The 27194-nt window shown below is 42.2% G+C and overlaps 1 protein-coding gene across 1 annotated transcript in view; it reads left to right on the top strand.

Annotated features, from left to right (window-relative positions):
* Positions 1–27194, top strand: part of ARHGAP25 (Rho GTPase activating protein 25) — a 346205-nt gene that overhangs the window by 215653 nt on the left and 103358 nt on the right. Inside the window, exons 3-4 of the mRNA XM_085636348.1 lie at positions 11784–11871; positions 20752–20874. Coding sequence (XP_085492474.1) covers positions 11784–11871; positions 20752–20874 — 211 coding nt within the window. The remainder of the gene's footprint in view (positions 1–11783; positions 11872–20751; positions 20875–27194) is intronic.

Here is a 27194-nt window from a genome sequence, read left to right as displayed (position 1 = left end):
CTAGGAAATCGTAATAATTTGTCCTGATCAATATTATGTTGCTGGCTATAGATATTATTATAATGGGAAAGCATTATCTTTCCTATCTTGACCGAATCTATTACGTCTGTTTGGGTTACTGGGCATTTTAAACCTCCAATCCGATTTGCGGCAACTTGTTCTTTTACCTGCCAAGCCAAAAATTTCCCAGTAAAATTACTTTCTTCGTAAATTTTTGGGGATTGTCTATAGAAAATCTCCTCACTTTGGGCGTAGTAATATGAGCTAAGTGCCCTTTTGGCAGCATCTAATTGATGTGAAATCATGCTGGAGGGATTCAGCTGTCTTAATTCATTTAAGACTTGTATTCTTTGTTCCAGAGTGTCTCTTTTACATTTAGCTGCTTTCAATACGGCTGCGTCTTTACTAATAAATATTCCACGCACAAAAGCTTTCATGGTGTCCCAAATTATATTGATCGGAGCCGTTTCATCATTACGGGAAATAAAATCTCTGATCTCTGACTTCAAAGACGTTACCCATGTTTCGTCAATCAGATGTATTTTATTAAATACCCAGCGCTTAGGGGTCTTTGGGTCTGGTGGTAAGGCGAACCTAATGACTAACATTGCATGGTCGGAGAACCCATTATGAATGGGTATCTGATCCAGCATCTTAAACTGTCTGGATACCAGAAAAAAATCAATCCGGGATGAAGACTTAAATCTCCCAGACCAGCATGTATATTGTTTACTTAACGGGTATTGTGAACGCCATGGATCCCACAGATCTAAAATGTTTTTATACTTAAGAATAGCTTTCAGTGATTTAGGTTTGAGTTGCCTCCTTGATTGCGTGGTTGAGTCTAATTTTAAATTCATAAGCACATTAAAATCTCCTCCGATGATAGTATCCCCTATTACCAATAGAAGAGATTGAAACAAATCTTCATATACTAAAGGAGCATCCTCAACAGGAGCGTAAAAGCTGACAAACGTAATAGGTCTTAATCTATTTTTAATTTTACATGTAACCCAGCACCAGCGCCCTGAGCCATCTCCATCTGTCTGTATTATCTCAGCATGGATGTTCTTGTTTAGGAATATAGCGACCCCTCGCTGGGCTTCAGAAAACGAGGAGAAACCACGATACGAGGCCCATGTCTTGAACATCGAAAATTTATCTAATTTTAAAGATGATATATGAGTTTCCTGCAGTAATATTGCTGAAGGATTTTCAGACTTAATCCATGATTCTATGGCCCGTAATTTCCTATTGTTATTTAGACCATTAACATTGAAGGAGATAGCTTTCAAACACTCACCACTCGGTATTTAGAATAGAGTTACATACTTTCCCGTAGCTATCCGCAAATGTCTCTTCTTTATCTATTATAGGCAAAAAACCATCTATCTGAATCAAAATATTTACCAAGAGCATCGCTAAAGACTTTGTTTTACTTTTTCCACCCTGTTCCCACATCCTGTGCCCCCCGTCCCCTCCCCACCCTGTGCACCCCCCCCCCCATCATTGCTTAACTATGTTGACAGCTTGCCACTATGCATTGTGACATGATACTCAAATCAGTGTTGAACAAATTTCCCATTAACCCTGTGTTAAAAACCAACGTGCACTCCACTTACTCCATGGTTAATTTTTCTAATTTTTATTCTCTGATCCAGAAATGTTTTCACCTTCGAATTATACCAGCCATTCCTCTAAATATGCATTCACATATGTGCAACTGCTATGTATCTTGCCATTTTTATCCTCTTGATTCCTTCACCATAAGTCACTGCCATATCCGTTTCACCATGCCACGAGAGCACAGCTTGGTCAGCCCTACCTTCTATCATTAAGACGCCGTTCCCGCGTCATGGTATCTCCTCATATGAAAGAATCTGATCGCCTAGGGTAAGACAACCTCATACTTTTACCCTTCTTTCACTGCCATTTTCCGCTACCCGTTTACCCCCTTTAATACCCCCTTATCTTCTCTTCCGGTCAACGCGCCTCACCTGCAATCCTGATACTTTTTGCTACTGCCTTCAACTATAGGGTCACACTGCAGGTATTGAATTCATGCTAACGCCGTCGCAAGAGCGCGCAGACACCGGCTGTTATCACTTAGTCCATCATTGAATTAAGCACCGGTTCACTATGTACACCATCCTTTCTGCGATGCCGTCTCTACTCCTAATGCACAAGCTTGCATAATGCATGGACGCGCCACTTACCCCCGCATACACCACTACTGTCGGTATTATAGACACCACGCCATTACTCACGCATAATCCCAACTAGCTATTGCTACCCTGTTGCGTTGTCAATCAGAGTTGGTTCTGTATTTTCTTCCAATTCAACCCCTGACTCACAGCCATCTACGTTTTTCTCCCTTTTCTTTTCCCTCCTTATTTCCATGCTAAATGTACAGTAAATTACAGGCAAATTTTTTTCTGGCACTTTATCCGACAGTCCTGATGATGATCCAGTATCTCACAGATAAGGATCGAAACGCCGTCAACACAGTAGTCAACCTTATACACATTGATTCTCGCATTTAATATTGTGTAAAGTTTACCTCTTTAAATTTGTTGTTTCACAATTTATCTATGGCTTTATTAAAACAACCACAAACTGCCTGAGCTCTTTTACTTTGTTTGTCTGTTCTATATGGGTCCATGGATACAGGCTTGTATCCCACTGTTATTTGACTCGCAATTTTTGTTCTAAATTTCAATTATTTTGCATATTAAGATTGCCTTCATCCGGCTGGATACTGGCACAAATATAGCACTGACTGGGGCTATATTCATTGTATTCACATTCCTCATTGTCCCAGGGACAACTGTCTCTTATAAAAAGTTAGTTCCCAAGGTCCCTGACCGATCATATTTGGGTCCCCTTATTCTGTTTACACACCGACTCTGTGCATAGCATTCCACTGACACGTGTCTGTGTTCCCTTGCTGACTACTGCCTTCGGACTACACTGCGGTCCAGCACCGCAGAGTTATCTGTGTACTGCCTACACTGTGGTCCACCCGGTCTCACATAAATCCAATCCAGTCCGGACCAGACAGGACATGGCATCGTCGCACATGCTCAGCTCTGGTGGTTCAACATCCGTCAACCACAAATCATCCCACATGCCATTCCAACGCCATGTGTGAGACTTCCAGGAGGAGCTGGCTGAACAACGCTTGGCCCGCGATGACCGCTGCCTCTGGACTACACTGCAGTCTAGTAGGTCACACATTTGGAACTGAGTCTTGATTTTTTAATGGCCGAGTTCATATCATTAGACGCAAGGAAAGGAGTAAGAGGAAGACGCGGTTTAGTCCGGAGGAAAAAAGGATCATCGTTACGGAGGTGATCGAACACCACCAACTACTCTGGTGCCACTAACTCTGTGCATCGCAAGCCAACGACATGTGGCTGTGGGCCCCTGCTGACCACTGCCTATGGCCTACACTGCGGTCAAGTAGGTTACACATTTGGAACTGAGCCTTAATTTATTTATGGCAGAGTTTATACCATTGTAGAGGCCTCATCGCAGACTGCATCCCCTTTCAGCTCTGGTGCCACTAACTCTGTGCCTTCGAAATTCATGGACACTCTGGTTGAACTTTGGTGGCATCTGAGTCTATGGCCTGGGGTTGTCTTCATAATCATGTAGCTGATACTGACTTTGTGTTAAAAATGAGTCTGTAGCATTCATCTCCACCATATTGCCTGTTTCTGCCTGGTTCTGCCCTCTGCTTCATGCCCTGGAAGAACACCTTCCACTGTCCCCCAAAACACTCCGCGACATTCGCCTTGGACATCGACGAGGACCCGCTCAGCTCTCCTGGCCCTACCTCAGTGCACAGCAAGTCACCGTCCCATGGCGGTGTGCCTGTGCCGGCCGCAGTGCATCCGGGGCGACTAACTCTCTGCAGCTCAAGTCATGGAGCCAGTCTGATTGAATATTGGATGGCCTCTAAGTCGATGGCCTGGGGGTCATCAACGCCATGTGTCTTTGGCCCTGCACTGATCGCTGCCTCCTGTCTCAACTGTGGTCCACCAGGGCTCATTCATCAAGTCGAGTCCTGACCTGCCCGGACGACGCATAACTGCTGGCTGCACACACCACCACCGCCAGGACCACCTCCAACCAACAACTGCCAGTGTCGGAAGAGTCTTACAGCCAGACTATCAGAGTTGGTCACACCTGTCTTGGATGCCATCATCAGCTTGATACCCTGCTCAGCTCATCAGGTGCCACTAACTCAGTGAACCACAACTCATGGACCCTTTCTGATTGAGTTTTGTGCTGTGGACAGCTCACGCAACAATGTCGCCTAAGGCAGTGGGGAAGACTTGGGACGATGATGAGGAAGATGAGGCAGGTGTAACTCACCCCACTGCAGCTGCAGCAGGAAGATCCCGAAGGGACACAATCCTAGACAATTTCTTCACATGAGCACGCTCAGCTCTGGTGCCCCTACCGCAGTGCACTGCAACTCAAGGACCCTTCTGATTGAATATTGGGCGACCTCTGTACTTGCTCCGGCTACCACCATGAAGCTTCGCAGTTGTTTGTGTTATGTTGGTGTTTTCTGTTTTGCTTTAATAGTCATCACTGTTCAAGTTGTTGCCAGCACCAACCACTCCCTGAGGGCTGGCTCACACTCACCCCAAACCCATCCAGCAAAGGCATCACTGGTCAGGTGACCCTGGTAATAAAAAGTGGCCGGCCGCACGTGCCCGTAGCCAGTTCAACGGACTATCAAAGTGTGTCCGTGTGTTCATTACGCATACATGATGGCCCCGGGCCCTACCACATTACATTGTGCTGTGTACAGTGGACGCAACCATGTCACCTCAGGCAGTGGAAAAGACCTTGGACATGTATCTTTGTCGTCGTCCTCTTTACACATAAGAGGGGTGAACTGGGCCAGCGTAAGCAAGTCCAGCGTAGGGGTGTGAATGTTTATCCCGGGGCTCTGGGCGTGGTTCAGTACTGGAAATGTGCAAATGCGTGTGTCTCTGTCGCAATGTGGGTGTCCGTTGGGGAGTGTAAGTGGTCCCTGATGGGAATTAGATAGCCACGTATGTAATCTAGTTCGTCTGCCATGAGGTCGAACCCCACCCGCACCTGTTCAGCCACCTCCTTCTGGCAGTCTAACACCTGGCCTTGGAATGCGATGTGTGCTTCGGTGTGGTGCTGGGAGCCAGCCGTGGTGGTGGGTGCTTCATGCTGTGTGGTCTGTGCAGGGGGTGGGGTCTCTTCGATGCAGCTGGGATGCCCTGCTCCTGTAGGTTGGTTGCCTAAGATATCCATGAGCTGTTGTAGGGCGTCAGTGTCAAAGGTGTGGAGGTCCTCTTCATCATCACTGATGGGTTATCTGGTCTGCTCTGCAGGAGGTGTTGATTGTCCTTCTGCAATGTGAAGAGGAGATGCATTTTAACATTGTGTTGACATGTATGTTGACAAATTGTTCAAGTTTACATACAGACTGCATGACAATGTACAATGTGACTGGGAGGAGCTGACTATTTGATGCGGGAAAGTGGACATTTGAACTACTTCACGGATATGAGGTTGTACACGTACACCTTCATCTCACAGTTTCCTGCTACGCCAGATGTGATTGGCTAGTTTCTACGCACTATCGTAACCAGTTGTGTCGTCTGTTCTGTAGTGAAAGTGTTGCACTGTGTACCACATTGTCGTCAATGTTGATGTGCTGTTATTGCTATGTGTGTGTGCTGCATTGTGGGAGAGTCGCCCCTGCAGTTGTGATTTTGCTGCCCTTTCTCCCTATGAGGCGGTGTGCCTTTGACTTCTGTGCTTCTACAGTGCTGAGATGTTGCAGACTTGGCTAATTTTGGCTCTTGTTCGTATTTTGTAGTCTTGGGCATGGTTTATCCACAGATGTGTTGTTGTCGTCAGGGGTTGTTTGTGCACGTGGATGTGTCAGAGTGTGACCTGCTCCTTTCCGGATGTGCTCCACACTCAGCCACCTCAGTGTCGTAGCGTGCACCATGTCATGATAATTGGACTTCAGCCATGCTATTCGTCATGCATTGTCAGTGTGGCTCACAGACACGCAGCTTTGCTGGTTTTGACACGTGTGCATGGGTTGGTTGTAAGATTGGTGCTGTGTGGGGAGGGCCCCCTTTATACCCATAGTGGACAGGGTCCTACTTGCTGTTTGTATGTGTGCTGCAGTGTGCCAAGGGGATCAGGGACATGATCCAGAGTCAATGTGGGTGTGCAGTGTGCTCTACTCACTTGTGCATGTGTGCCATTATGCCCATCTCCCCCCGTCCCCCCAGTCCCTGGTCGGTACTCACCCTATTGATGTTGTGTCAGGTCGTGTTGAGCAGTGTCCGGATCCCCAACTCCTGGCACCGTATCCCGACTGATGACTGTGGCCACCATTTTCTCCATGTCATCCAGGTCCTGGTGTGCCACTGCACCCCCACCTCCAATCTGCGTTGCTGCTTTCATGTTGGCATCGAGTTTCTTCTTGGTTTTGCCCTTCACATCCTTCCATTGTCCTCCTCAATGCTGGAACTGCATTCACATGGTCCAAGATGGTCTGCCATATATGCGTCTTTGTTGCCAATGACACGTTGGAGGTGACGAACAGTTGTTGGTAGTGTTCTATCACCTCCGCAACGTTGATCCTGTTTTCCTGCGGACTGAACCGCATCTTCATCTTCCTCTTCTCCTTGGCCTTCCCCGACCCTGAGGTTCCTTGCTGGTCGTCTGTGGGGCTTGTGGGGTTCGCGTTGTCCTCTGCACTAGGTCTGGATGCGTCCATGGTGCTACGCAGTAAAAAATGTTTCTGATGTTTTTTTCTCTGCTTTTATAGTGCATTTTCCCGCACAACACGTGGGAATTGCAGGCCTGTCGCTGGTTATCGCTGATTTTGTATCGTGATTTGGGACATCGCAACTTTTTCGCGTTTGTGTTTCGCATTTTTCTGGTGTCGCGTTCATTTTAGTGCGGTCATTTGTCACGCTATCGTGAGACAATCGCATGCTGCCGCCGGTTTGAGAATACAACGTTAACACGGTGTTATTTTCCGGTGATAGACGGTGATGTGCAAAGTTGCGTTAAGCTAATTTTGCGATAATTAACACACATTCTTGAGAATATCCCCTATTATGTTTAACATCTTGTGCTGCCAATAGTACTCAAACTATTTTGTTTCTATTATCAGGCATTTACTCCAGTTTCCATTCAAAATGTGATACAGTAATGCCTACTTCTTGTTGGTCATGCTCATTTTTTCCCAGTACTTTTACACTTATGATCTTTGAGTCTAGTTTTGCTCACCCTTTTGGGAATTGGTTTCGAAAAAATATTAATAATATATTATAAACCAATGCTCCACTGTATTTGCAAAATAGTTTTCTTGGAAGCATAGATGATGATTTTCAATCTCTTCCAATGAAATTGTAAATTATTTGATCTATTTATTGCTTTTGTGTTCCCTCAAGTTCCACTGAACTGGAAAGAACGTTCCAAACGTTCTTATAATGCGTAAAGGAAAGGCATATGTTATGTACATACAATTAATGCTGTTAATTGTCCTTCATCCGAGTTATTCATTAGAGATAATAGACTATGGTTACATTTGACAGCATAGGTAACAAAAATGTGTATGTCTTTTAATTATTGTACTACTGCAAATGATAAAGTAGCTAAACATTGAAGACATTGCTAAGTTACCTAAATTCTGTGTATGATTAAGAAATAACTTGATAGTTTGTTTCATTACATTGGTATTTTGTTGAAAATGTGGGATTTTATTAGATTTGTGCCTTTAACCACACCTTTTCGCTATTCTCTCTTTTCACAGATTTTTCTTTTTTTGCCCCTACTTCTTTGTCTTCTTCTATGTGTCTTCACATGCTATCCTTTTCTCATATCATGGTTTTACATTTTGTTGTATTATAATAATATTTTTCTAATCATATTTTTTTAGTTTTTTCTTGTCTTTTGATGGATCGCCATTTAAGCTATGTTAATATATCGTATTGTTTACCTTTAATACGTTTAACATTAATTAAACAATAAAAAATGACGGTACACTTCAAACTATAGGTAATATACACAGTGGTCGACAGATTTAAGTAAAAATAAAAATAGGGAGCTCTACGTAAACCAATAAAAAATCAGAACAGTGTGCATCAGGCAAAGTAAAAGGAATGTCTTTTTTTAAACTATGCTAAAATCTTTGTTCCATCTCAATGCAATATTAATAGACAGAATGTCTTATTTGAAAAACCCATGCTAGTGACATATTTTGAAATTCTCGTAAGAATTAGGTTTCAAGGCAAACAAAATGTTTTTGTTTACAGTGCTGTGGCCATCTCCTTCCACACACTTCTGGCATGAATATAACCATACTCAGCTAGCATGTCGTTAGGTACAAGTTACAAAATACTTTGGTTTCTGTTACAAAACAGGCGCAGACTCAGCTGCAGATACTGACAGTACGAGGTTTTATATGTACAGTGTAAATGATATGCATCCGCTTCCAGGGTTTGAGCCTTGTAATAGGGAATAATGTACGAATTGCATGCATTTTTCCCAATTTTGAGTGTTGCAGAAATTGTTTCTTGTGTTATTTGCTAACACGGTTTGTCGTGTTGTACCTTGCCGGTAAAATCTGTGCGATGCATACTCTGTGCCCAAGTTTTAGTGCCATTTAGGTTGCAAATTTCTCTTTGTGATTGAAGCAGGATGTGTGCCTTCTCTATAATCAGTGCTTTTGCAGTTAAGTTAAACACACGTCTCATTGTTAAAGAAATTATCAGCAGTTTTCAGAAGAAGTTGCCAGGCATTTGGAAGTCTGGCTTTAAAAGCACAATACAAATTAAAGGTCTCTGTGTTGCCCACTCTGTTGGAACTCTTTCAATCTCCCAGTCTGTATTTCAGATCCGTAAACAGTAGGGCGTTTGGGAGGATATTTTTCATTAATATTACTGGATTACTGTTGTTAGTTGGAAAAAAAAAACACTTATTGTGCCACCCTGGACAATAAGTAGGTGATACAAGTGTTCACTATAAATAGTCAAGGGCTAATTGTAAGAAGGAGGGCATGAGTTCAAAAGACCATGCCCATTGAAAACAGGTGTGCAGTTTTCAGACAGCTGTTCAGCTATGATTACAGAATTTCCAGTAGACTCACAGATTTGATATGGGTAAATAGAACATATCCCATAAATGAAAAGGAGGCACTATTTTTTTAGTGCTGGACAAGGACATACATGTGGTGGCCTTTGTGTCACCTGTAAGCCTTTGGACAGCGGGTAGACAATTAATCTGTAGGTAACCTACTTTTTCCACTCGTAATAAAAGTAAGGAACTGTCAATAGTAGAGCAAACTGATTTTGCCTGATGTTTACTCAGTGAAGAGGATCTGCGCGGTACTACCATGGGATTATACCAGTTATGGGACAGGAGACCCCCCTTCACTGAGCTTCTTGAATTCTTAATCACTTGGAAAGATCTGTTGCTCCGTGCTGCTCTTCAGGGTGAGCGTCCTTCACCTTCATCTCTAACCCCATCTGTACTGCAGCAAATCCTGCGTGCTCCTTTCAGTTACCTCTTGAGGATTACCTCTAGTTCTCCTGCTGGCGTGAGGATTCAGACAGGTAGCTGGAAGGGTCACACTGAGCTTGGAACCATTGAATATTTCTTTCTAGCACAAGTGGTTCCACAGTTATAAGCATTTGAGACCCTGGGCACCGCACAATGAAGCCTTGGGTTTGGGAGTGAATTCATGTGGAGTTATTGTGGTTAATAGGGTTTCGTGGTAGGTGCATCAAAATCTATTTATATTCCTGCACCTGCAAATCTCTTAGATCAGTCCACACCCAATTATTTTTAATTTCTGAATAAATTGCCTATTTTTCTGATTTAGGAAGGATATACACTCTGATCAAACAATTCAAGTGTCTGGGTCTTATAAAGGACATGCTTGCTGCTATGTAGATTGTAAAAAACAAATTCCACAACCCATTCTCTCTACTCTCTTAATGAGGATGAGGTTGTTTTGGAATTGAAAAGAACTCTATATATTTGTTAGATTTGGCAAGACATAGCCTAAGCTGTCTTCCAGAAATAGTATCATAACAAACAAAATAAGAATATTCAGAGAGGGACTTCGAAGTGTTAATCGGCCTCTTTAGAGGAACTGACCATTTGATTTACCAGTAATTTATAAAGTTGAATAAAGGGAGAGAGAAAAACACTCTTTTTAGATTTTGATAAAGACAAATTTGGTTCTGTGTCAGAGCTCATGTTATGAACAACAACAGGAACCAACGCATCACCTCCCCCGGAGCAAGGAACCGACACATCACTTTCCCTGAGTGTAAGGAACCGACACAGCACCTTCCCTGCAGCCCTTTTTAGTTGTGTACGTGACACATCCAAGGTACTTTGTGTGAAAAGTGTAACACCAACACAGTAATAGTAACAGCTGCAACATCAGGTGAAATCACTGCAGGGACTATAGTAGCTTGCATAACAGCTGTAACTACAGCATGTACCTCAATAATGACGATGCTTGTCACCATGACAGCAACAGCAGCATCAAAAACAGCTGTAACCACAGCAAATGCCACATCTACCACTACAGGGACGACAGCAGCCACAAAAGCAAGGACAAATGCAGCAACAACAGCTACAACCTCAGCAGAGACTACAGAAGCAACTGTATTTACCAGCACATCAAGGACTACAGCTATCTTGTCAGCAGAAACCACAGTTACCACAACAGTAGAGACCGCTGAAATGACCACAGATTCCGCCATGTCAGGGATAAGCATAGCAACAACAGCTAACAGCATTGCAACGACCACGGCAAAACCACTGCTGTAACCACAGCAGCAACCACATCTGTCACCACAGCAGGACCAATAGCAGCATCAACAGCTGCCAAAAAGACAGGGCTGAAAGCAGTAGCCTTAGTTATAAGCAGAGCAGGGCCAACAGTCTCAATAGGTGCCACAACAGCCCAAATCACACCATCAATAGCTGTCAGGACAGTACGAAAGTAATAGGGACCACACCACTGAACACTTTTATAGGGACAGAAACAACATCTGCTAGCAAGGCAGGAGCAGCAGCATTGACCAAACTTGAAACAACAGTAGGGACAAAACAAGAGCTGTCACAACAGCAGGCATCACAGCATTGACAACAGCTGCCTGCATAACTGAAACAAGAACCACAGCACGGCAGTAAACACTGGTACATACATATGGGCACAGACTATTTGTGTCTTGGGTCTGCACAGCCGGCCTCTTTTTTTGTGGCTTGTTTGTGTACTAGTTTTGTTTTCTACACTTGTGGTGCCATGTAGAATCTTACCAAGAGGCAAAGCACAAATAGGCTGCAAATTCTGGCACCCCCATATTCAGCAACTAATGTGACTTCACAAAACATGCAATCCACTTTTTACCAGATGGAATGTGGAAATGTAGACATAACTTGTAATCACTTAATTTCCATATGATTTAAGTGTTACTACAGCATGTAAAAATGCGACAACTATTTTCTACAATGCAACAAATAATCCCAATATAAATAGGATATTTCAATGCTTTGGAGACTGGTTAATGAATTATTCTTTCACTCATATTTTGTTTTCCCTTTCAGAAGAGTATAGACTTTCTCAGTACCAAAATAATTTCTTATTATCCATTATGAGGAGGCTGATAAGACAATTGAAAATCAATGCAGGTTCTGGGCTCAGTTTTAATAATAATATTGAGTATTCTTTTGATGTCTAGGGCTGCTTATTTCTGCAGAGAAGCACAATCCGAGAAACTTCTTCAAGCCCAGAGGATGCTGGAAAATTCATCTTCGAAATCATTCCTGGTGAGTTGTGAGCACTTGCTACAATACATTCTCTGACTTTACAACAATTGTGGTAATTAATGAGTGGCCATCCCTGCTTTTTTGTGTGGTTGTGGGTGGAAACCACCAATACTAACACAAATGGCAACTATATCAAAACCATCCCTATCAATTCTATACCCAACACTACCACAAACAAAACTACCTCAATTCATCGTTTAGAGTTATTTCAAGTTACTATAACTCTTGCCCTAAAGTAACTATGTTGCGCCTCCACCATGTCACAGTTTGTCATCAATGATGCCATTTCAAATGTAGCAGTGATGTTATTAATGATTTCATAGAACGTGTAATGAGTGATGCAAGATGTGAGGTCACAAGCAGTGCATTGATGAGGGTGTGATTTATAAGTACTTTAGGGCACGAGTTTGTTGTTACTTGAGATAACTAGAACTGGTGAATGCATGTGGTTTTGTTTATTTAAAACAGTATGCTTTTTGTGACATTTTCACCAAACTATAACATCCATTTAACCTTCAGTTTTTTCAGTGTATTTCTAAAGTTTTTTTTTAACATAAAGTAATATTTTATTACCATACATAAAGCCAACAACTGTGCATGGCGTGGTGTTAGCCGCAGGGGCCAGGCCTTGTATTCAACCCCTGTAGGCACCCAATCCCCTGCCATGCAGCACGGCAAAGGATGTGCACCGCATGCGGTTGGCCACAGGGCAAAGGCCTGTGTCCAACCTCTCGCAGGCAAGTAGCCCCATGCCGCACAATGCTGCCTCTGGGACTCCCCTTGTAGGCCTACCTGGCCCCTTATATCTTTTTTTTTACAGAAATCAGGACTGAGTCCAGAGTCCTAAGTTGGCTGCCACCACATTGTTGTTGATGTGATGGCAGCCAATCATATCTCCTTTCGATATCTGTTGGGGCATGGACCCACCACTAAGCCCCAGGGGTGTTACTCTGGACATACAGTGGACCAGCAGATCCATGAACTGCCCCAAAAAGCATTTTTTTAAATTTACCCCCGGCAAGGGTTTAGGGTGTCCCTACCTTGCCCTCTTATATCTTGTTTTGTTTAGTTCCCAAGTTCTAAGATGGCAATCACAGCTTTTTCTTCAGGTTTCGGCCAACCAATCACAACACATGGTTGAGCTCACAGATCTGCAGTCTGTCATGGATCTGCCGTGGACTCTGCATGGCATCAGATATAAAAGGTTTTTGAGTCTTAATGGCTCAAAAACTACTGAACGGATTTACACTAAATGACAAAACGCACAGTTTTTGGACCAAGATCTAGCTTTCTGCAAAATCTGTTCAGCAGTTTTTGCGGTATCACTGATCAATTAATGAAAGAAGATAATGTGTTTTTGGTCTCCCCTTTATCTTGGCCCCCCACTTCATGGATCACCCCAAAACTTTCCAGGAAGAAGCTGAGGTGAATGAGACTTTTTTGGGAAAGTTTTGTGAAAATTCTTCAAACTGCACCAAAGTTATATGGAAACCCCCAAAAAATGCTGTTTCCATGGAAACGTGGTCCTAACTATAACTACCCAGTGACAACCGCCACTGGGTAATATATTGTGATATACAAATATCCTTTTCTAATTTCTATTTATTATTTGTTTTATTAAATATAATTTTATTTTGCAATTTCAAAAATGATGATTCAGATGATTCAGTGGATCTGCAAGCCCAAGTGCACATAGTGATTGGCTGGCTGCAATCTGCAAGAAAAGTTGGGCCCACCATCTTAGGACTTGGGGAGTCAGTCCCTGAGTCTTAAATACTAAAATTGAAAAAGATATTAGTAGGCAGGGTAGGTTAACCCTGACCCCCTGGCTCATTCCCCAGCACACCCACCTGAAAGAATCTTGGTGAATCTGCGGACTGGAGCATTTGAAAAAAAAAGGGTGGGGGTTGGGACCCTGTTGGGGCTAGGTCACTTCTGGCCAGGCCCTGCAGCCAACCCCATATCTCGCACGGCGATATACATCTTACTTTAAGTTAAAAAAAAACATGGAAGTCACTGAAAACACAAAGGTTAAAGTGATGTTATAGTTAGGCATTGTATTGATAACTTACTTTACATTAAAAAAAAAAGTAGATATTCCTTGAAAAACACAAAGGCTAAAGGGTCATTATAGTTAGGTGAAACTGTCAGTTAAAATATTCTATTGTAAACTAACAGTATATCTCACACCCACGCCATGCACTGCTTATGCCCTCACTTATTAGTTTGAAATGTTATGTTTTAGCTGGCATTTTCACCCAATTATAACATCCCTTTAATCTCTGTTTGGTTAGTGAATATATATATATATATATATATATATATATATATATATATATATATATATATATATATTACCTACTGGCGGTCGCCAGTAGGTAGTTATAGTTAGGACCACGTTTCCATAGGAAAACCTCAACATTCTATTTTGAATAACTTTGGCGCCGGTCGACGAATCCTCGCGAATTTCTCAAAATAGGTGGGGCGCTACGCTCCGCTCCTACCCTGAAAGTCTCGGGGGGATTCGTCAAGCGGGGGCTGAGATAAAAGGGGGGTCCCAAAACGCGTTTTTCCCATGCATTTTTCCATAGGACCTTTAGAACGAGCTACAGCCCGAACGGCTGAACAGAATTACTAGAAATTTGGCAGAGAGGTAGTCCCTAGGTCAAGGAAGTGCCTTTTGTAGGTTTGGTGTAAATCTGTTCAGTAGATTCTGAGAAAATAGCCTTTAAATCAATATATATATCTGAGCCCGCTTACGGTACGCTTACCGTACGCTTACGGTAAGCGTACGGTGGCGTGCGCGAGCGCGATTCTGATTGGCTCTTAGATCTTAGTAAACATTCGAATCGGCAGAAACCAGGAAGCGGCGTCCGCCATTTTGTCTACCGCACTGAGTGTTATGTATCAAACATGATGGCCAAAAACATGTTACGGGGATGTTTTGACAACTCCCTCTCACATAGTCATGTTGAGGGAGTCCCCAAACATCCCCCAAGAGCAAAAACGGCATTATTTTTTTTTCGGCAATTTCGCGGGGTACGCTTACCGTACGCTTACCGTAAGCGTACGGTAAAAAAATAAAAATAAAAAAAACACTATCCACACTTTCTCCACCCCTTGTGCAAATGGTGGCCGAAGGCCACCATTTGTGCATGGCTTATCCGAGCACAGAAATTTCCCAAAAAATTTCAACAGATTACCTATCACAAGGAAGCGCATAATATGTCCTCCATGTGCGCACGGTGCGCGAAGCGCATCGTGCGTACATGGCCCATCTAGCGTAACGTGGGCACGGCACTAACTGCGTAAAGTGGGTGCGCGGTGCGCGAAGCGCACCGCGTGCTCACTGTGCGCGCACGGTGCGCGAAGCGCACCGTGCGCGCACGGAACGAACTGCGTTAAGTGGGCGCGCACGCCACGAATGGCGTAAAGTCACTTAGCATTTAAAAAACCGTACAAATTCACTGAAAAAACCATAGGTTTCACACACGTTATAGTTAGGAATTAGCATTTAAAAAACCTTGCAAATTCACTGAAAAAACCATAGGTTTCACACATGTTATAGTTAGCGGAAATTTTACTGATAAAAAACCAATGAAATTGCCCCGTTATAGTTAGTGCTGGCAACTATAACTCACGCGACCGCAATCTTCTGCTGATGACATATGTGTCTTTATGAAAAAAAAATATTTGTAATATATGTATAGCTAAAAATGTATGGAAGAAGACATGGGCAAATAAGTGTCTAAATACAGTATTAGCATCAGCAGAGGATTGCGGTCGCGTGAGTTATAGTTGCCAGCACTAACTATAACGGGGCAATTTCATTGGTTTTTTATCAGTAAAATTTCCGCTAACTATAACATGTGTGAAACCTATGGTTTTTTCAGTGAATATATATATATATATTACCTACTGGCGGTCGCCAGTAGGTAGTTATAGTTAGGACCACGTTTCCATAGGAAATCCTCAACATTCTATTTTGAATAACTTTGGCGCCGGTTGACGAATCCTCGCAAATTTTTCAAAATAGGTGGGGCGCTACGCTCCGCTCCTACCCTGAAAGTCTCGGGGGGATTCGTCAAGCGGGGGCTGAGATAAAAGGGGGGTCCCAAAACACGTTTTTCCCATGCATTTTTCCATAGGACCTTTAGACACAGCTACAGCCCAAACGTCTGAACAGAATTACTTGAAATTTGGCAGAGAGGTAGTCCTCAGGTCAAGGAAGTGCCTTTTGTTGGTTTGGTGTAAATCTGTTCAGTAGATTCTGAGAAAATAGCCTTTAAATCAATATATATATCTGAGCCAGCTTACGGTGCGCTTACGGTACGCTTACCGTACGCGTACGGTGACGTGCGCGAGCGCGATTCTGATTGGCTGTTACATCTAAGTAAACATTCGAATCGGTCGAAACCAGGAAGCGTCGGCTGCCATTTTCTCTCTCGCACTGTGAGGGAGGGGCTGTAAACAAAGGCAAAAAACATATAAAGGGGCTGTTTAGACAGCGCCCATGCACATAGCCATGTTAGTTGAGTCCTCAAAGATCCCCCAAGGCCAAAAACGGTAAATTTTTATTTTTTGAAAATTTCGCCGATTACGCTTACCGTACGCGTACCGTGCGCTTACGCTAAAAAATATTTTAAAAAACACACTCTCTGTGCATGGCATATTATTGTCATCACTTACAAATTAAATTTAACAGATTACCTATCACAAGGAAGCGCATAATATGTACTCCATGTGCGCACAGTGCGTAACGTGGGCACGCGGTGCGCGTAGCGCACTGCGTGCCCACCTTGCGTGTACGGCACTAACTGCGTAAAGTGGGCTGCGGGCACCGCGTGCTCACTGTGCACGCACGGAACGAACTGCGTTAAGTGGGTGCGCACGCCACGAATGGCGTAAAGTAACTTAGCATTTAAAAAACCGTACAAATTCACTGAAAAAACCATAGGTTTCACACACGTTATAGTTAGGAATTAGCTTTTAAAAAACCTTGCTAATTCACTGAAAAAACCATAGGTTTCACACATGTTATAGTTAGCTGGAAATTTTACTGATAAAAAACCAATGAAATTCCCCCGTTATAGTTACTGTAGGCAACTATAACTCACGCGACCGTAATCCTCTGCTGATGACATATGTGTTTTTATGAAAAAAAAATTTTTGTAATATATGTATAGCTAAAATTTAATGGAAGAAGACATGGGCAAATAAGTGTCTAAATACAGTATTAGCATCAGCAGAGGATTACGGTCGCGTGAGTTATAGTTGCCTACAGTAACTATAACGGGGGAATTTCATTGGTTTTTTATCAGTAAAATTTCCAGCTAACTATAACATGTGTGAAACCTATGGTTTTTTCAGTGAATATATATATATATCAATACAAATTCTGCCCAATATAAGGAGGTCCACTCTGTCAGCAAAATGAATCATGTGGTGGAGCTGGCAGCCTCGGGACACCACTTTCAAATGCTTAGGCTTAGGGTCGCAAGGAGGAACCGCCGTTTGTGTCTGCAGCGGCCCTGGAGTGTCTGATGACACATAATACAGGACTGTCAACTTGCTACACGGTGAGAGATTTAAAAAGGCAGCTGACTCGATTATGCCGTTTTCACCTACAAGAGGATTGATTTTAACAGTAAGGCAAGCGGCGACACCCACTGGGGATTTAATTTGGACTGCAAATACCAGCGCTCATAGGGGCAAGACAACCACGCCCACTGTGGCTTGAATGTTTTCAATAAAGCTGTGTAAACTCACTGTCGCAACTCACCTTATTCTGCGCATGGCTTGTGAACAAGGAAGTTTTTCCGAAACGCGTAAGGCCTAAGCATTTGAAAGTGGTGTCCCGAGGCTGCCAGCTCCACCACATGATGCATGTTTTGCTGACAGAGTGGGCCTCCTTATATCGGGCAGAATTTGTATTGATGTATAGCGGCCATGCCTGGGTCGCAAGGAGGAACCGCTGTTTGTGTCTGCAGCGGCCCTGGGGTGTCTGATGACACGTAATACAGGACTGTCAACTTGCTACAGGGTGAGAGATTTAAAAAGGCAGCTGACTCGATTATGCCGTTTTCACCTACAAGAGGATTGATTTTAACAGTAAGGCAAGCGGCGACACCCACTGGGGATTTAATTTGGACTGCAAATACCAGCGCTCATAGGGGCAAGACAACCACGCCCACTGTGGCTTGAATGTTTTCAATAAAGCTGTGTAAACTCACTGTCGCAACTCACCTTTTTCTGCGCATGGCTTGTGAACAAGGAAGTTTTTCCGAAACGCGTAAGGCCTAAGCATTTGAAAGTGGTGTCCCGAGGCTGCCAGCTCCACCACATGATGCATTTTGCTGACAGAGTGGGCCTCCTTATATCGGGCAGAATTTGTATTGATATATATATATATGTATATATATATACCAGTAGCGGTCCGTGGAGGGAGTTCCGTGGGGCGGTGAGACGGGGCGGGGGGGGGGGGGGGCAGTGTAGGGGAAATGTAAACGCCGGAATATGGATGAACGGAGGTAAGTACACATTTAAATAAATAAAAGAATTTTGTTGCGCGCGCTGCATCACATTTTGCGATGCAGCGAGCGCAAAGGAATTCATTTTATTTATTTAAATGTGTATTTACCTCCGTTCATCCATATTCCGGTGTTTACATTTCCCCACCCTGCCCCTCCCCCGCCCCAACTCACCGCCCCACGGAACTCCCTCCATGGACCGCTACTGATATATACCCATTTATATATATATACATACCCACATATATTTTAGATACGTTTTTATAAATATATGTTTAAATATATTTAAGTATGCATATACAAGTGTTTTTATATGCATAGATGTATTTTTTAATTTTATATTGAAACTAATTGTATATTCAATTTGAATATTAATACATATTGCTCTAATACTATTTAACTTTTAAATATTAATTATTATTACAGATTGTTACTTTTAAATAGAATGTATTAATTTAATTATTTTTTTTATATCGTTTTTAAATAATGTACAATTATAATCTTATCTCTGAACCCTAAAAACTCCTTATTAAGCCTACACACTAACCACTCAAGATCCCTAAAAACCTATTACTATCCCTATACTTTACCACCCCTGAACCCTAAAAGCCCCTTACTACTTCTATGAACTACCCACTCATGAACCCTAAAAATACCTTACTTCTCCTACACATTGCTCCTTCCTGATCCCTAATAACCCTTTACTCTTTCTATAGACTGCCCAGCCTTGAATCCTAAAAATCCTTTAATACCCTTATACAGTCTTGACCCCTGAACTAAAAAAATACCTTACTACCCCTGTACACTAATCATCCCTGAACTCTAAAAACCCTTTACTACCCATGCACACTGTCCACCTTGATCCATAAAAAACCCTTACTATCACTATACACTTCCCACCACTGAACCCTAAAAGCACCTTACTAACCCTGTACACTACCCAGCCCTGAATCCTAAAACTCCTTTAATAACCCCATACAGTCCTGACCCTTATAAAAATGTTACAACCCCTTTACACTACTTTTCCCTGAACACGAAACCCTTTTAAGAGCCCTATACACTACTCACTCCTGAGCCATAAAAACCTTTTACTACTCCTATATTCTACTGATCCCTGAACCCTAAAAACTCTTTTGTACCTGTATGCATTACTCAACCCTGAACCCTAAAAACTCCTTACTGTCCGTATACACTACCCACCCTTGAACCCTAAAAACAATACCCCTAAACACAACCCAAACATTACATTTAAATGATAAAATTATATTTATTTTTCAATATTGTTTATACATATGTACTTAAAAAAGTTAACATTAACCTATTCTTATTATTAACTAATATTATACCTTTTAACAACCTAACATACAATTTACTGAATAACTTACATTTTATTAATATATTATTTTGAAATAAAAATATATTTCTTTAATTAATTATAAATGCATTAACGAAAGCTTATTAATTTTAAAATAATTTAAAATTCACCTTTCTCATCATTATATATGAGTAAATACTTATGTATATTTGTAACTATGTATATACATATATCTATATATATTTATATACCTTTAATAACTACATATATATACACCTGTACATAAACATATATACATATGTATTATAAACACATAGACACATATAATGACTTTTAACAGTCAAAACAATACTGCGATCTAAATTACTGATAAACTCATCTGTGATGTAAAGACCCTTATGTGCTTGCCTGTGATATTCAGTCATACAAAGTAAAATCTGCGATGTAATGGTGGCGTACCCTGTGCTTGATTTGCCAACCCATGTTCATGTAGCGGACAAGTAGAAGGAAGGGTCACTGAGGAATTCTAAAAAGGACTGCCATCTTGGGCTAAGTTAGTACACCTGGGCTGTGTAATATTCAGAGTAGGTTTGTAGAGCATGGGTAAATTTATGTTTTCGATTTGAAATTTCCTACTTTCTTCAGTTGTGTAGCATCATGAAAATTCAACAACTAAACATGGTACACCAGCGTTTTTCCTAAATGGCATGTACTATTTTTCATTAGCCCACAAAATGACAACTATCAGTTCCCAAAAGCAGCTAATGGTGAACAAGAGCAAAGCGGTGCCTCAATTCCAGATTTTTATGTTTTCGACAATTAAATGTGTGCCCAAATCAGGTTCACCTGAGACTGCATTCATGGAAATGGCTGAGCCTTTTAAAAACCGGTCGTCTTCTGATGTAATGTAGACTTTGTTTTTGAATAATACCTGATATGGAAGGACGATAACAACCGTGCTCAGCATCAGACAGGCAGGTCAGTGACACAATGCAACTCTAGAGATTGAGTTTATGTACTCTACTCTTATTTTAGCAGGGGTATTGGGTGATCCAAACCGCACCGGACAAGATGCCTATGTGCTGATGGCGAATTCGCAGTGTGAGATGGAGGAGTGGATCAAGGCCATCAAGCGGGCAGCGGGAACTCCATCAGGAGGTAACAGTCCACCAAACCAGGGTTTTAAGTACTCCTTAGCCTCAAGCATTTTAAATTGTATACAAAGATGCTTCCCACTTGACATGTTTGGAACACGCACTGTGGTTCCCAGCCACATGTGGGAAAACAACAAGCTATGCTATTTTTGTGCCACCAATCCTACCAATCTACCAACCCAGCTACAACTGTCTGTCACACTAAAGTACCAATCACCTCAAAGAACCAATGTGTAAAAAAGGTTTACACATGAGACCTGTAAAATAAAGAGGTTATGCATACGGTAGGTACAAACTAGGTCAGCAAAAAGGGGTCCAGGCCCTCCGGAGTTATTATTACTTAGGCTATTCTCAAATCCTTAATATTTTCACTTTTAAATTGTGATTCTTTGCTGTTCATCACTTTTACAAGTAACACATTTTTACATTTCATATTTAGATTTTGCCTTCTGCCTTTTGCCAATCCATTCATTATTAAGCATGGGGTCTTACTCTGGATAATTTTGAATTTTGCTGAACAGTCTGAAACAGCACTGCGCTCGCATCTTGCTAGCCATGTTCGCACTTCTCACCAGTGGCTGAGCTGCGTTGGGGCTAGGGTTGCCACCTGGCCGTTTTTTTACTTGCCTGGTCTGTATCTTTACGTGCAGGCTGATAAGACAGGTGACCATATTTTTATTGCTGGTCGCATCTATTTTTAAGTTCAGGGTGGTAAGAAAGGTGGCAAGCCTGGCTGGTGCCTGGCAAATTGGAGGATGATACGAGACGGGGGTCTGATGCCCCCTGGTCTGGGACCACAAATTCAGAGTACTCATCGGTCCTATTTCAAGTCCAATACGCTTTATACTCCTATGAGCGATCACATCCCAACCGCTTCAGATTCCCTTCTGAACAGAAAATTATATTTAGAGAGGGAGACCATGAACACTTTGGCTTTCCGCAAATGGTTCTTATTATAATCTGCTTGAGAGACAGCATTTTTCAGCATAAATACTGCTGCCTTGCATAAGTAGTAAACATAAATGCAGATATTAGGTCTTTCATGTCTACCGTCCAAGAACTGTGGACCCCTTAGCCAATCATGTTTTAAAAAAGGATGAAGAATCCCCGTGTACCCAAACTATGGCCTTTAATATCATTGTTAGGAAAAACTGAGAACTCACCAATCACTTGAAATTCCTACCTACCTCCTAGAAGGATACCTTATTTCGAATTAGAGATCCTAACTGCAACTACAAGTCACACTTTAATGATTCTTTTCACTTTTGCCATAGTTTAGTCACTCTCCATGTAGGCAGTGATTGATTCACAGCCTTCAGTGGGTGCCCACTTGGTCTTCATTGTCTTGATATTGAATACAAATACAAACACATTCTTTCTATCTGATAAAGCAGTGTGACCACAGGAATCCTGCTGAAAAATAGTTAAAGGATGCTAAATTTATGTAGGTACTCCTAAGAGCTGTTGATCTCACATTTAATTTATTATCACATTATTATTTTATTTTAATATTTTATTATTTTATTTCTAAATTATTATCATATTTGGAAGAACCTCGAAATAGGTTGATATGTATACTTAATGCAACTGCTAAGGTTTGAGGTGGCAGCTATCAAGATCTGGTTCTCTAATACTTTGCTTCTTAGTTATAAGTCCGATAATGAAACAACTCAATCACTATTTTAATCAAAGCTAATTCCCTTTGCATAAATAAACAATGATCTTCCCGAAAACTCTGTTTAGAATAATCTGAACCTAGAAGTCAACCTGTGCATGTTTGTTTTGTACCTCTATAAACAATTCACAGAGGACCAGATGTATCAAAAGGTTTAACCCATTCTGGGTCTATGGGAAAATGTGTTTGTACATATGGCCCAGAGTTTCTGGTTTGCGAATTTGAAACTTTGATTCCCTTATCTGTATGGACCAGATAAATAAATACTGTATGAAGTATCTTTACTGTGTTTTTGAATAGTTTTAACAGAAGTAAATTGTTGATTGCTGTAAATACATTCAACCTTTCTTTCCAACTAAATAACATGTCAACCCATTCAAACAGTGGCAAGTCTAACTAAATACTGTTAAGGGTTCTCCAGAACAGTGGGCTCGTCACAATTTATAATGTGTTTTTCCAGGCCATACCGAAGTCTTACATGGTCCAGTCTCACAAAAGTGTTGTAAGTTTCACCTGTGCTGCTTCTGGAACCCTAACATACTAATGTTATGGGCTCAGAGTCTATTTTTGGTCTCGCCTAGCGTTGCAGCGCAAATGCGCTGCCATCGCTTTGCGAGTCGAATAGCAATGGGGTAACCCAGTATCCCTCAGAACCTGGGCAGTTATGCAAAAGCAACAATTGGTTCTGTCGGGTAAGAATAATTTCTTTAGATATTGAGTCACTTTTAGTTATTCAGAACACAACGGCAATTTATAAAAATATATATACACACAATGAGACCATAGAAAATATGAATGATTTTATAAATTCCGTCATTTATAAATATTTGAATTGAGTTATATGGCTGTCAAAGAACGAGAACAATTAAAGAATTATTGGTGACAAGGTGACATGTGGTGCTCAGTGAACTAGTGATAGTGCGTGCTATATACAAAGTGATTCTTAAAATTCCGACAATTTAAAGAGGCCAGAGAAACAGGTAATTGAATAGGTCTGCAAATAGGTTTGAGTCAGTTTTTTAGCAGAGTCTTTCAACTGATCCAGTATTCGTCGACGTTTCAACCCTGAAGGTGCACAACTGGTTAGTCAATGCGGGTCTTCATCAGGACATGGTGAAAGGGGGGAGGTTAGGTTGACAGCCTGTAGGATAGCAAAGTTTAGGGTCAAATGTGTGTAAGTGGGAAGGGGGATGCTCGAAATATATCGGCATGCAAGGTGACAACTCACCTAGTGTGGTCCGATATTTCTTAATGGACTTGGTTCGAAATCTTGGACTGGCAGGTGTTCAATGATCTCCTGAGTCACACTAATTCAGGGAAAAAAGGGTGGGGAATAATCACGCACTGCCTATGGAATGCTCCTCAGTAATTTTGATAGGTATTAATCTCAACGTGAAATAAGACTCACCCAGTATCTGATTTGGGTCTTGTAATCGGGTTTCACATTAATCAAAAGCCAAGCGCAGGCATACGTCCTGACTTCTCTGTGCGCATAAATCGCACGTCTGGCGGGTTCTGTGTGAAAGGGACATCATTAGCCTTTCCAGTGCTTGTTACATACTACAATGCACTCACGTGGGTGCTCGTCTATAATGGAGTAAGCACTCACCCAGTAACAGTGTCTCGCAGTCGGGTTTCGCATTAGTTGGAAGCAGACTTGTGTCCGGATCCCTCTGAGCGCATTAGTCACTCGTCAGGAGGGTTCTGCATAAAGAAGGGGGAGTCCGTTAATTTACAGTACCGTCAGTGGTACGGTGTGTGGACAAACCACTGTACGAGCGCTCACCTGGGTATAATTACACGATTGTAAATTAGTGAGAGAGGGGCTCAGGCATACGTCCTGTCTCCCCAAGGCCGAATCAGTGAGTGCTCCTGAAAGCGGCCTATAGATATACAAGCAGCTATGCGTGTACGTGGCGCCTGTCAGCTACAAATGCGTGGGCCATTAGTTGCTAGGTGACGCGTCCGGCGCAAAACGCCGATGCGTCATGCGTTTAGCGACAGTAGCTAGGCAACCAAGTGACAGGCCTGATGATGCGTTCAGGAATGTAATCGTCATGGAAGCGTCGGCAAATCACTCTTCAATGTCAGAGGAGTAGGCCGTTTTTGTCAAAAGCAAAGTATGGCACATGTTTGGTCTTACTCCTAGCAGGAACCGGGGTGGCCGGTGAATATCCGCTGGAGCCAAGCACGATTGTAGTGTATTTGTTAGTGGCAGAAGCAATATTGGCGTAAACATCCGGCATCCTGTCGAATTGATTTGTGTGTAATTGCGTGTTCTATATGCATTTCTCACAGCTTAATTAAAAATTCACAGTTACATATTGCTTCATGTTTGAGATGCACAACATTTTACAGTGTTTACATTTTTTTAAAAACATATGCGTACATCAACATGGCCATGATATTGTATAGGAAATTAAATGACGAATACAGTAAAGAATTATACAGCTTATGACCAATGAGAACGTTGAAGGCTAGAGTTGCCCCATTTGTTTTGCAGTTTCCTCCATCTCGTTCAGCCCGGACTGTACCGAGTTGAGCGAATGAATCCATCTACACTCCCTAAAGTTCAGGGCCACAGAAATCGCACCCCCCCTCGCATTTGGGATGATCCTTTCTATGATCCACCATTTCATGCTGTCTGGAGGGTGGTTATGGGTAACAAAGTGTTCAACCATGGGAGCGCCCTGTACTTTGCATCTTATTCTGCTCATGTGTTGTAGGATTCTGGCTTTTGCTTTCTGGATTGTTTGACCTACATAAATCAGCCCACAGGGACAAAGAATAGCGTATATAACCTGAGAGGTATTGCAGTTGGTGAAGTGAGCTAGCTTGTATGTTTTGTTGTTGTATGTGAATGTGGTTCCCTCTTGGCATTGGTCACATGCTTTACAATGACCACATTTGTGGTGTCCATTCACAGGCGGTAAACCAAAGTAGTTTCTGAGGTCCAGTTGTTTGGGAGGTTCCAAGAATGCCCTGACAACAGTGTCCTTGATGTTTTTGCCTCTCCTGAAGGCAAAGATAGGGTCCTGCTCAGTCTTAAGTTCACTCGCTACCAAGTTCCAATATTTCTTTACTATCTTCTTGATGTCGTTACTCTTGGTGTTGAATGTGGTTACACAGACAATGTTATTTGATACGTTGTCCTTAACCTTGACTTCTAAGAGTTGGTCACGTGGGCAGTACCATGTGCGCTTCTTTGCCCGTTTCAGCAGCCCAGTTGGGTATCCCCTTTCCTTCAGACGGTTTGTGAGGGTCTCAGATTCCTTGAAGAAGTCATTCCTTCTGATACAGTTTCTTCTTAATCTCAGATATTGTCCATAGGGTAAATTGTCCCTCAGGTTTCGTGGATGATGTGAGTCATACATTAGTAGCGTGTTCCTTTCCATCGGTTTTCTATACAAATCACAGTATAATAAACCTTCCTCTACTCGGAACGTGAGGTCCAGGAAGTCTATGGACTCGTTGTTGCTCGTCATCGTGAACTGAATGTCATTTGTTCTTGCGTTGAGCCAGTCATGAAATTTATTGAGTTCCTCAAGGTCGCCGGACCATACCATTATGACATCGTCAATGTAACGTTTCCATACGGTGATCTGGTTGAGGTATGGATTTCCATGACTGTACAGGTGTTCCTCTTCGTAGTGGTCCATGAAGATATTCGCCAGGCTCGGCGCATAGGTCGCTCCCATCGCTACTCCCTTACATTGATAGTAAAATTGGTTTTTGAAAAGGAAGTAGTTCTTTTTCATTGCAATCTCCAAAAGTGAGATCAGAAAGTCACTTGGAATCCAATGGGGTCTCTCGCGTTCATCTAGTGTTGCTCTGATGATGTCCACCGCTTTTTCTTGAGGAATTGATGTGTACAACGAGGATACATCTAGTGTTACAAGTAGTTGTGTATGTACATCAAATGCTTGTCCCTCCAATAGTTGGATGATGTGCATGGTGTCTCTTACATAGGATTTTGTTTTGGGGACACAAGGTTGTAAGAAGTGGTCAATGAATTAGTTCAGTGGTTCCAGAATAGAACCACATCCAGACACAATTGGTCTACCAGGTGGCTTGACCAGCCGCTTATGCACCTTTGGTAGTGTGTAGATTGTAGGGATCCTGGGTTCTTTTTTATTGAGGAAGTCATGTTCTTGTTGGCTCAGGAATCCGGCTTTCACTCCATCATTGGTTAATTCTTCTATCAATGATTTAAGAACAGGCGTAGGGTCACGTGGGGTTGGTTGGTAGCTTTCCAAAATGCCCAGTTGTAGTTCTATTTCTTCAACATAATCACTAGTGTTCTGCAGCACTACAGCGCCGCCCTTGTCTGCGGCCTTGATAACGATGGAGTTGTTGTTGCTTAGAGAGTTCAACGCCAGTCTTTCTTCCTTGGTGATGTTATAATGTATATATCTTCTTGTATCCAAGAGTTGCATGGTTTCATGAAGGACAATTTTTTCAAAAGCCAGTATCTTCTCACTCATTAGGTATGCCCCCGGTGTGAAGGTAGAGGCAGGTCTGAAATTTGTGGCTGCTGATTTTGGATTGTAGATGTTTTTGCTGAAATAGTATTTCAGTCTAATCTTCCGAAAGAATTGCTGGAGCTCCAGTTTAACTTGAAACGAGTCGGGTATAACGGTTGGTACAAA

The sequence above is a fragment of the Triturus cristatus genome, chromosome 11 (assembly GCF_964204655.1).
Source record: "Triturus cristatus chromosome 11, aTriCri1.1, whole genome shotgun sequence".
NCBI classification, from domain to species: domain Eukaryota; kingdom Metazoa; phylum Chordata; class Amphibia; order Caudata; family Salamandridae; genus Triturus; species Triturus cristatus.
This window is presented reverse-complemented; position numbering and strand designations above follow the sequence as displayed.